This window comes from Oryctolagus cuniculus, chromosome 1 (assembly GCF_051225735.1).
Source record: "Oryctolagus cuniculus isolate XC-2025 breed Fujian yellow rabbit chromosome 1, ASM5122573v1, whole genome shotgun sequence".
Lineage (NCBI taxonomy): Eukaryota > Metazoa > Chordata > Mammalia > Lagomorpha > Leporidae > Oryctolagus > Oryctolagus cuniculus.
This window is the reverse complement of record NC_142867.1, coordinates 205,528,332-205,540,568: the sequence shown is the minus strand read 5'-3', so window position 1 is coordinate 205,540,568 and position 12,237 is coordinate 205,528,332. Positions and strand designations below refer to the sequence as shown.

The 12,237-nt window shown below is 39.7% G+C and overlaps 1 protein-coding gene and 1 long non-coding RNA gene across 5 annotated transcripts in view; one reads left to right on the top strand and one right to left on the bottom strand.

The window, feature by feature from the left end:
* Nucleotides 1–12,237, top strand: part of ALDOB (aldolase, fructose-bisphosphate B) — an 88,089-nt gene that overhangs the window by 37,914 nt on the left and 37,938 nt on the right. For 2 of the 4 annotated variants that reach the window (XM_089336155.1, XM_089336136.1), the window contains one exon: nt 3,559–3,685. The exons of the other annotated variants lie outside the window; for them this stretch is intronic. In XM_089336155.1, the coding sequence (XP_089192281.1) occupies nt 3,624–3,685 (62 nt within the window). In that variant the 5' untranslated portion in view covers nt 3,559–3,623. The remainder of the gene's footprint in view (nt 1–3,558; nt 3,686–12,237) is intronic. 4 annotated transcript variants of the gene reach the window in all.
* The window catches only part of LOC149128834 (uncharacterized), a 55,055-nt gene that overhangs the window by 19,948 nt on the left and 22,870 nt on the right, over nt 1–12,237 (bottom strand). The window lies entirely within an intron of this gene.

Here is a 12,237-nt window from a genome sequence, read left to right as displayed (position 1 = left end):
TTTTAAATAAACCGGTGCTCTGTAATTAGGTGCATATACATTGATAATTGTTATATCTTCCTGTTGAGTTAATCCCTTAATCATTATATAGTGCCCCTCTTTGTCTCTCCTAACAGTTTTTGTGATAAAGTTTATGTTGTCTGATATTAAGATGGCTACGCCTGCTCTTTTTTCATTTCTGTTGGCATGGTATATCTTTTTCCAGCCTTTCACTTTCAGTCTGTATGGATCTTTGTTGGAAAGATGTGTTTCTTGTAAGCAGCAAATAGATGGGTTTTGTTCCTTAACCCAATCAGCCAATCGATGTCTTTTTACTGGACAGTTCAGGCCATTAACGTTCAATGTGACTATTGATAAGTAGTAAATTTGCCCTGCCATTTGCCAAAGATATTTTCTAATATATGTTTTGAACTTCCTGTGATCTTTGGCTGTGAGGTTTCCTTCCTTTACCTTCTTTCATATTGATGACTGTGTTTCTGTGTTTCTGTGTGTAACACATCTTTAAGCATCTTTTGCAGGGCTGGACGAGTGGCAACAAATTCTTTCAATTTCTGTTTGCTATGAAAAGTCTTTATTTCGCCTTCATTCACAAATGGGAGCTTTGCAGGATATAATATTCTGGGCTGGCAGTTGTTCTCTCTTAGTACCTGGGCTATATCTCACCATTCCCTCCTAGCTTGTAGGGTTTCTGATGAGAAGTCAGCTGTGAGTCTGATTGGAGATCCTCTGAGAGTAATCTGACATTTCTCTCTTGCACATTTTAGGATCTTTTCTTTGTGTTTCACTGTGGTGAGTTTAATTACAACGTGTCGTGGTGAGGAACTCTTTTGGTCATGTTTATTAGGGGTTCTATGAGCTTCCTGTACTAGGATGTCTCTGTCCTTCTCCAAACCTGGGAAATTTTCTGCTAGTATCTCACTAAAAAGGCCTTCTAATCCTTTCTCCCTCTCCATGTCTTCAAGAACACCCAGAACCTGAATGCTGTACATTCCCGACAATATTTTTTAGATTTCTAATTTCCTCTTCTTTTCTTTGGTTTGACTATATATTTTCCTGTTCTCTGTCTTCTAAGTCCAATATTCTCTCTTCTGCTTCACCCATTCTGTTTTTAAGGCTCTCTAATGTGTTTGTCATTTGATCTATTGAATTCTTCATTTCATTATGATTTCTCATCACTATCACAGTTTCATGTTCCACTAGTTGTTTCATTTCATTTTGATTCCTCCTTTATATTTCATTTTCGTGAGAAAGATTTTCTATCTTGTCCATTAAGGATTTCTGTAGTTCAAGAATTTGTTTTTGAGGACTTCTTAATGTTCTTATCAATTTTTTGAGATCTGCTTCTTGCATTTCTTCCATCTCATCATCTTCATAATCTTGAATTGGGGTGTGTTTTTCATTTGGGGGCGTCATAGTGTCTTCCTTGTTCTTGTCACCTCGGTTTCTGCGTTTGTTTGGCATATTGGAGATATTCTTTGGTTTCTTTGCTGTGGTGTTTTTTCTTGTTATACTATGACTCTAGATTAAGTGGACTGTCTGCTTTTGATGGATCCTTAGAGGCTGTGATGGGTGTGGCCAGAGAGCTCTGTTTGGTTCTTCAGGGTTAAGGGTGTGCCAAAGGTGACTCACCCAGATTGTTCTCTTGCTCTCTCTCTCTCTCTCTTTGACTCAGTTGGGAAGTAATTCCACACAGCTGAGTGGAATTGAGGGTAGTTGATGAATGAAATCTGGTCCCTGTGGGTATTAGTCTACTCTACTCCTGGGACCACACAAAGAGTTTATGCAGCCCTCAGTGTGGTCTCAAATTTCTCTGCAGTCTCTCACCGGTTTGCCAAGGTTACTGAGTCTGTGTACTCGGTGAGTTCTCTCGCCCCCCTTCAGATTTTCACAGTCTCAGTTCGTTAGCTCCACACTTTCACTAGGTCCTAACCTCCTTTTATTTCTCCCCACCAGAGTCAGATTTTTCTGCTTGGCTAATGGCAGGTGCTGCTTTACGTACATAAAATGGTGCCTGCTCTTTGTCTTGCTCGGCTTTGTAAGGTGAGTGGAGAGAGAGGCTAATGTCCGTGCCGGTTCCCCTTATTTATTCGTTTTTTTTCTCTCCTCCAGTCAGCCTGGTGAACTTTCCCCAGTGGGGCTTCAGGCCTCGTTCCCTATAGGCTCTTTCTGCCTTTCCCCGCCAATGTCTCGGGTTACCGAGGTTTTTGTCTCACCTCCCCTTCCAGCGCTAGTGCGCAGACTCTGCGGCTCAGCTCCTGCGGCTCTGCTCCCACACGGTGGGCGACCTTGCTCTCCCCGTAGGTTCTCCGTGTCACATCCACTAGATCTGAAAGAGTTTCCTCTGCAATTTTTTCCTGAACTTTTTCCTGAGGCTACAGTAACTCCACTTTTATTAAACTATCTTTTCCCAGACTATTGGTGCACGCCCTCACTATTCCACCATCTTGGCCAGAACCCATATAAGTTGTTTTTAATTTGACTTCTCTACCCCAATTCCCCACTGTGTGCATGTGATATAATCTATGTGTTTACGTATACATATACATATATATATGAATGTAATGCAATCACTTAAAATTTCCTACTGATGGGTTTTTACATTTAAAAAATATTCTGTTAAAATTAACACTTAAAACATTGTTCTTGTAATACTACTAAGCCACTAGATTTGGTGATATTACCACTGCTTATTTTTCCCATCTTATTTATGCTTCACTGCAATATTTTTTCCTCATCTAAATGAAGAAAAAGAGAAATAGGAAGGAAGGGGGAAATATATGAAATGCCCAAGACACATATTGGGATGATGCCCTTTTCTATGCTGATTTTTGAGCACATCAGAGTGGATGAGACCAGATCATTTTCCATTTCCTTATCTTGATTTCCCTGTAGTCTGGGATGGGCATACAGGAAGCAGCTAGTCAGGAATCCTCCACAGGCCGATTCCCGCAGGTAGTCCCTTAGCCACAAGAGGTCACTAAGAAACAAAAGACCACTGCTTCTCTGAACAAACTCTCCCAGGCAGAGCACATTTGTTTTAAGGGGATTTGTTAGCAGCAAGCACAGGGACAGAAGGCTCTTAGAGGACACCAGGGTTCTGGATTTATTGTACACATTGATTTGCTGCAAGTTAGTTTTCTCAATTATGCCACCAGTCATTGTTTTATGAATATCTTGAAATCATAGGTTGAGTAGAGAGAAGGTGAGGTACGTAGGCTTCAAGATCATAAATACTGGGACCATAGCTCAATATGGCCTTGAAGGAGTTACATATCCCCTGTATCTATTTCCTCCTCTAGAAAATGATAATGATGATGATGATGGTGATAATGATACCTATCAAATGAAGTAAGTATTTAAAATGCTTTTGTCACATTAAAAATTAAATAAATGTTAGCTGTTTTGTGTCTACATTGGCTGTTGGAGGAGAAGTGTTCAGTTTGAAGCATTTTAAGTTAGAAATGCTGGCAAAACATCAAAATGGAAACAGTAGCATGAAAAGAGGGAAGCATTTGGGCTCACAAACAGCTCATGGGGAATTTTTTTTTTTTTTGACAGGCAGAGTGGACAGTGAGAGAGAGACAGAGAGAAAGGTCTTCCTTTTGCCATTGGTTCACCCTCCAATGGCCACCGCGGCCGGCATGCTGCAGCCAGCGCACCACACTGATCCGATGGCAGAAGCCAGGTACTTTTCCTGGTCTCCCATGGGGTGCAGGGCCCAAGCACTTGGGCCATCCTCCACTGCACTCCCTGGCTACAGCAGAGTGCTGGCCTGGAAGAGGCGCAACTGGGACAGAATCCAGTGCCCCGACCGGGACTAGAACCCGGTGTGCCTGCGCCGCAAGGTGGAGGATTAGCCTATTAAGCTGTAGCACCAGCCCCATGGAGTATTAAGTAACCACACAGACATGCTATCTTGGGTTATACAATCTGGAAATATAGTTTGTAAACTAAATCTTTGCATTAATTAGAGTACAAACTATATCATACAGACCCCAAAATACAACAGCTTACACTAGTTAGAAATGTATGAAATCCTTTATAATTTTAAAAATAATTAAGAAAAGAATAAATGCAATCTCCCCATGATCCTAGATTTGTCTGTTTATCCTTATATTTTTTAAATTATTATTTCAAAGAGGCAGGAAGGACTGAGAATTGAATGGGGTAGAGAAGGGAGGGAACCTCTCATCTGTTGGCTCACCTTCCAGGATGAAGCCAGGATCTGGGAACACAATCCAGGTCTCCCATGTAGATGACAACTACTTGAGCAATCACTACTGCCTCCCAAGGTCCATGTTAGCAGAGAGCTGCAGTCAGGAAACAGAGTACTCAAGGTACTCTGATGTGGGACATACATATGCTTCCTAATACTCTGATGTGAGATGTGGGTATCCTAACTGACATCTTAACCACTAGGACAAATGCCTGCCTATGTTTCTTTCAGTATAGATTGAGGTTCTACTATTAGTTGCATTAAGTATATAATAAAAATTGCTTGGTTTTGAACTTAATGTGGAAATGTAAGTTTAGTAAATATTCACTTGGCACAGTTTTCTCTATCCTTTTTCTTTGAACTTTTTGAATTTTTACGTTTTAACTATGTTTCTTTTACATGGTATACAACAGATTTTTAGAAAATCCAATCAGAGGATGTATTCATTACAGACCTTACTTGAGATTTTTGTATTTAGTTCTGTTTTTCCCCAGAAACTTTTTATTTAAGGAATACAAACTTCATACATTTCATAATTACAACTTTAAAAACATGGTGATTCTTTCTCCACCATACCCATCTTTCCACCCACTCTCCCAGCCCTATTCCTCCTCCCTCTCCTATTCCCATTCTTATTTTTTTTACTAAGATCTATTTTCAATTAACTTTATAAACATATGATTAACTCTATGTTAAGTAAAGAGTTCAACAAATAGTATGGAAAAAAAAAACTGTTCCTCAAGAGTCGAGACAATGGCTGCTCAAAGTCATTGCTTCTCAAAGTGTCAATTTCACTTCTATGGATTACCTTTTAAGTGCTCTATTAGTTATCACAGGTCATGGAGAATATATAGTATTTGTCCTTTTGGGACTGGCTTATTTAACTAAGTATGATGTTTTCTAGTTTCGTCCATTTTGTTGCAAATGACAGGATTTTGTTTTTTTTTTTTTTACTACTGTGTAGTATTCCATGGTGTATATATCCCATAATTTCTATATCCAGTCTTCAGTTTAGAGGCATTTGGGTTTATTCTATATTTTAGCTATTGTGAATTAAGCTGCAATAAACATGAGGATACAGATAACTCTTTCACATGCTGATTTAATTTCCCTTGGGTAAATTCCCAGGAGTGAAATGGCTGAGTTGTATGGTAGGACTATATTCAGATTTCTGAAGTGTTCCCAAACTGTCTTCCATAATGGCTTTACCAGTTTACATTGCTACCAAAAGTGCATTAGGGTTCCTTTCCCCTCCACATCCACGGCAACATTTGTTGTTTGTTGATTTCTGTATGAAAGTCATTCTAACCTCGTTGTGGTTTTGATTTACATTTCCCTGACAGCTAGTGATCCTAAGCATTTTTTCATGTGTTTGTTGTCATTTGGATTTCTTCTTTTGAAAAATGTCTGTTTAAGTCCTCGGCCCATTTCTTAAAAGGGTTGTTTGTTTTGTTCTTTAATTTCTTGATCTCTTTATATTTTCTGGTTATTAATCCTTTATTAGTTGCATTGTTTGTGAATAATTTCTCCCATTCTATCAGTTGTCTCTTCACTTTGCTGAGTGTTTCTTTTGCAGTACAGAAGCTTCTCAATTTGTTGTATTCCCATTTGTCAATTTTGGCTTTAACTGACTGTGCTTCTGGGGTCTTTTCCAAGAACTCTGCCTATGCTAACATTTTATAGGGTTTCTGGGGTCTTTTCCAAGTATTCTGCCTATGCTAACATTTTGTAGGGTTTCCCCAGTGTTCTCTAATAATTTGATGGTATTGGGTCATAGATTTAAGTATTTAATCCATTTTTAGTAGATGTTTGTGTAAGGTGTAAGGTAGGGGTCTAGTTTCATACTTCTGCATGTGGAGATCCAGTTTTCCCAGCACCATTTGTTGAAGAGACTATCTTTGCTCCAGGGGTTGATTTTAGCTCCTTTGTCAAAATAAGTTGGTTTTACATGCATGGATTGATTTCTGGTGTTTCTATTCTGTTCCATTGGTTAATCCATCTGTTTTTGTACAGTAACAGGCTATTTTTATTACAACTGCCCTGTAGGCTGGTGCCATGGCTCACTAGGCTAATCCTCTGCCTGCGGCGCCAGCACCCCGGGTTCTAGTCCCGGTCGGGGTGCCAGATTCTGTCCCGGTTGCTCCTCTTCCAGTCCAGCTCTCTGCTGTGGCCCGGGAGTGCAGTGGAGGATGGCCCAGGGCCTTGGGCCCTGCACCCACATGGGAGACCAGGAGGAAGCACCTGGCTCCTGCCCTTGGATCTGCGCAGCATGCCAGCCACAATGCACTGGCCGTAGCGGCCACTTGGGAGGTGAACCAATGGAAAAAGGAAGACCTTTCTCTTTATCTCTCTCTCTAACTCTGCCTTTCAAAAAAAAAAAAAAACTGCCCTGTGGTATGTCTTGAAACCTGGTATTGTGAAGCTTCTGGCTTTGTTTTTGTTATATAAGATTGCTTTAGCTATTCTGGGTCTCCTGTGTTCCATACGAATTTCAGCATCATTTTTTTTTAAATCTGAGAAGAATCTCCTTGGTATTTTGATTGCTATCAAAATATGGTAATATGGACATTTTGATGATATTGATTCTTCCAATCCATGAACATGGAAGATTTTTCCATTCTTTGTATCTTCTTCTATTTCTTTCTTTAATATTTTGTAATTCTCATTGTAGAGATCTTTTTTGTAGCTATTGTGAATGGAATTGATATTAGAAGTTCTTTACTAGCCATGGCATTGTCTGTGTATACAAAGGCTATTGATTTTTGTGTGTTGATTTTATATCCTGCCACTCTACCAAATTCTTTCATGCATTCCAATAGTTTCTTAGTGGAGTCTTTTGGATCCCCCGTATATAGGATCATGTCATCTGCAAATATGGATAGTTTGAATTCCTCCTTCCCAATTTGTATCCCTTTGATTTCTTTTTCTTATTTTAATGGCTCTGGCAAAACCTTCCAGGACTATACTGAATAGCAGTGGTGAGAGTGAGCATACTTGTCTGATTCTGGACCTAATTGGAATGCTTCCAACTTTTCCCCATTCAATAGGACACTAGCCATGAGATTGTCACAAATTGCCTTGATTGTGTTGAGGAAAATTCTCTCTATACCCAATTTGCTTAGAGTTTTCATCATGAAAGGATGTTATATCTTATCAAATGCTTTCTCTGCATCTACTGAGATAATCATATGGTGTTGGTTCTTCAATTTGTTAATGTGATGTATCATTGATTGATTTGGGAATGCTTAACCATCCCTGCATACCAGGAATAAATCCCACTTGGTGCAGGTGAATGATCTTTCTGATGTGTTGTTGGATTCAACTGATTAGTATTTGGGTGAGGATTTTTGCATATATGTTCATCAGGGAAATTGGTCTGTAGTTCTCTTTGTTGTATTTTTTTCAGGTTTAGGAATTAAGGTGATGCTGGCTCCATAGAAAGAATTTGGAATTCCCACCTTTTCAATTGTTTTGAACAGCTTGAGAAGAATTGGAGTTAGTTCTTCTTTAAATATCTGATAGAATTCAGTAGTGAAGCTGTCTGGTCCTGGGCTTTTCTTTGTTGGGAGGGTCTTTGTTACTGATTCAATTTATGTCTTGGTTATGGGTCTGTTTAGATTTTCTGTGTCTTCATGGCTCAATTTAGGTAGGTTTTATGTGTCCAGGAATCTGTCCATTTCTTCTAGGTTTCCTGGTTTGTTGGCATGCAGCTCTTTGTAGTAATTTCTGATGATTCTTTTTATTTCTGTGGTATCTGTTGTTATATTTCCTTTTTCATTTCTGATTTTATTGGTTTGGGTCTTCTCTATTTTTTCTGGTTAGTTGAGTCAATCATGTATCAATTTTATTTTTTTCTAAAAACAGTTCTTCATTTCACTGACATTCTGTTTTTTTAATTTCATTTTTATTTCTCCTCTAATTCTAATTATTCATTTTCTCCTACTAGTTTTGAATTTGATTTGCTGTCATTTTCTAGGTCCTTGAGATGCATTGATAGCTCATTCATTTATTTGGTCCTTTTGAATTTCTTGATGTAGCCACCAATTGCTTTAAACTTTCTTCTTAACACAGCTTTTGCTGTATCCCATAGATTTGATATGTTGTATTGTCATCTTTATTTGTTTCCAGAAATTTTTTTGTTTCTCTTTTGATTTCTTCAATATCCCACTGTTCATTCAAGAGCATGTTCAGTCTCCATGTGTTTGCATATGTTGTAGGGATTCCTTAGTTGTTGATTTCCAACATCATTTCATTGTGGTCCGAGAAGATGCATGGTATGATTTTGATTTTTTTGGAATTTGCTGAAACTTGCTTTATGGCCTAGCATGTGGTCTATCCTAAAGAAAGTTCCATGCACTGGTGAGAAGAATGTCTCTTCTGCAACTGTAGGATGGAAAGTTCTGTAAATATCTGTTAGGTCCATTTGGTCTGCAGTGTCAATTAAATCTGCTGTTTCCTTGTTGATTTTCTGTCTGGTTGACCTGTCCATTGCTGAAAGTGGAGTATTGAAGTCCCCCAACACTATTGTATTGCAGTCTAAGTCTCCCTTTAAATCCCTTAACATATCTTTTAAATAGCCCATGCCCTGTAATTAGTTGCATATATGTTTATAATAGTTATATCTTCCTGTTGAATTGATCCCTTAATCATTATATAGTGCCCTCTTTGTCTCTTAACAGTTTTTGTGTTAAAGCCTATTTTGGCTGATATTAAGATGGCTACACCAGCTCTTTTTTTGGCATGGAATATCTTTTTCCAACCTTTCACTTTCAGTCTGCTTGCATCTTTGTTCGTAAGCTGTGTCTCTTGTAGGCAACAAATAGCTGGGTTTTGTTTTTTAATCCATTCAGCTAGTCTGTGCCTTTTAACAGGGGAGTTGAGGCCATTTACATTCAGTGTGATTATTCATAAGTAGTGAGTTTGCCCTGCCAGTTTTTCCATAAACATTCCTATTGTTTACTTTGGATTTCCTTTGTAGTTTTCCTGGGAGATTTTCTGCCTTCACTTTCTTTCTTAGTGATGACCATCTGTGTTTCTGTGTATAGCACATCCTTAAGCATCTTTTTTTAAAGCTGGATGGGTGGTGACAAATTCTTCCAATCTCTGTTTGTTATGGAAGGTCTTTATTTCTCCTTCATTCAAAAATGAGAGCTTTGCAGGGTACAGAATTCTGGGTTGACAATTTTTTCTCTGAAGACTTGGACTATATCTCGCCTTTCTCTCCTAGCCTTTAGGGTTTCTGATGAAGTTCACTGTGAGTCTAATTGGAGATGCTCTGAAAGTAATCTGGGATTTCTCTTTTAGAGAAATTTTAGAATTTTCTCTTTATGTTTTACTGTGGAGAATTTGACTACAGTGTGCCGTGGTTAGAATCTTTTCTGGTCATGTCTATTAGGAGTTCCATGTGCTTCCTGTACTTGGATGTCTCTTTCTTTCTCCACATTAGGGAAGTTTTCTGTAATTATTTCACTAAAAGGGCCTTCTGATCCATTCTCTCTTTCTATGCTTTCAGGAACTCCTAAGACCCATATTGATGGGTTGCACATGTGAAAGGAGAGACTGGACATGGGAATTCTTCAGAAAAGTGCCACCAGGCTAACCCCATGTGTTTTCTTTATTCATAAGAATTACAACAGCCTATTGTACAACACACACATATTCATATAACTCTAAGGTTTCTCTGAAGCATGTTTAGCAAGACATTAGATATGCATGCCTGGTAAAGCAGCTGCATGTCCTTATGAAGCCAACATTCCCACAAGGGCTCCACACTCTTCTTGTTAGTAGGTCAGAAACTATCCTTAATCAGTCTCTGTAGTTACACTCTGTGTTCTAGGAAGAAAATATCTATACTAGGAGCATGCTGACAGAAATCTTATTCTCTACACCGTATGTTGGGTCATTTGGTAGTACCCTGTAGATCTCCAATAGTGTTTTTTTAGTTATCTAATTTCTTCTTATTATTTTTGGTCTGATTGTAAAATTTCCAGAGATTTGTCTTCTAATCGGATATTCTTTTTTCTGCTTCTCCGAGTCTGTTATTAAGCCTTTCCACAGAATTCTTTATTTGTTCTATTGAATTCTTAATTTCCAAGATTTCATTTTGATTTCTCTTTAAGATCTCAATTTCATGGGAGAAATTTTCTTTCAAGTCATGTACAGATTTCATTAGTTCATGGATTCGCTTCTGATTACATCTGAGTAATAGTATGATCAATTTTTTGAATTCCACTTCTGGCATTTCTTCAGTCTCTTCATCTTCACATTCTAGTCTTAAGGAATTGTGTTCTTTTGGGGGCATGATGTTGTCTTCCTTATTCTTGTTTCTTGAATTGCTACATTTATTATGGGGCATTTGTAGAGATACTTGTTTGTTTGTTTTTTCCCTGTGATGGCTTTTATCTTTGGATGTTGTCTCTGTGGCTTAGTGGAGTGTCCACTGCTTTTTCAGTGAATACCCAGAAGCATGTGGTGGGTGTAGCCAGCGAGCTCTGTTCAGTGCTCCAGGGTGAGGGGAGTGTCCAAGGTGACACCCAGGTTGGGTGTGGTAAATTTCTCTCTCTCTCTCTCTCTCTCTCTCTCTCTCTCTTTTATCAGAGGGGAAGTTTGTTCTGTTGGTATTGTCTCATGCTTACCTCCTCTCCTCAAAGGAGACCAGTGCCCAGGGCGCTAGCCTCAGTGGGTATAATATCCATCCACACTGCTGCAAGAACCACACAAAGGATCTATGCAGTCCTTGGTGTGAGCACAAATCCCACAGCAATGAATCAGGTAGCCCAGAGTGTATGGAGCTGCCCAGTGACTGCCCAAAGTTCCAGCCATACCCTGCGCCCTCCCATGCAGCAACCGTGTTTTCACAGTCCTGGCACAAAAACCTCCCACAGTCACAAGCATCCAGCCCCCTTTCAGTTTGCCCAGCCAGACTCAGGAGTCTCCGCTTGGCTGGTTGCTGGGTACATGGACATGAACTAGCGCAGCTGTTATGTATATCCAAAATGGTGCCTGCCGTCTCTCGGTTTGTTACAGGCTGCTGGTGCAGGGTGGTCAGGGAGAGAGAAATGTGCTCCCTTTTTTCTCCTATAATGGGACAGGTACACTGTGCCCCACAGGGATCCAAGCCAGGCCACGCCATGCTCTTCCCGCAGCTTTATTGCCAGTGGCTTGGACTGCTGCAAACTGGTCTCACCTCATTCTCCCAGGCTGGTGCTTAGGTCCTGGGCTTCTGGGATCTTGAGTTGTGTGTGTCCACACCCTTGATGTAGGTCCACAGTATCAGTCTAATTTGCGTGAAGCTTTCCCTGCCATTTTCTCCCTAACTCTTCCCTGAGACTGCACTCTCTCCACATTTTTTTTAAACTATCTTCCCTTAGACTAGAGCAGTAAGCTCTCTCCCTATTCCACCATCTTGGATACCCACCTGTATGTAGTTCTACCATCTTATTTCATGCTATCTGTTCTTCCTTGATTATGTATCTCTTTCCTTTCATGCTTCCTTTTTTTTTTTTCTTTTTGACAGGGACTAGAACCCGGGGTGCCGGCGCCATGGGTGGAGGATTAGCCTAGTGAGTCACGGCGCAGGCGTCATGCTTCCTTTTAATAGAATATTTTTCCCTTATTCTTGAAGCATATTTTCTTTTTTAAAAAATTTTATTTATTTGAGAGGTAGAGTTACAGACAGTGAGAAGGAGAGACAGAGAGAAAGGTCTTCCATCTGCTGGTTCACTCCCCAGATGGCTGTAACTGTCAGAGATGAGCTGATCCAAAACCAGGAGCCAGGAGCTTCTTCCTGGTCTCCCAAGAGCTTTGGCCATCTTGTACTGCTTTTCCAGGCTATAGCGGAGAGTTGGATTGGAAGAGGAGCAGTCAGTACTAGAACCAGAACCCATACAGAATACTGACACCACAGGTGGAGGATTAGCCTACTGCACCACAGCGCCAGTCCCTTGAAGCATATTTTCACTAAGGAGAGCAGTTATTTTATTTTATCACATGTATGACATCCAGTTTCTTCTGGCTTCTGT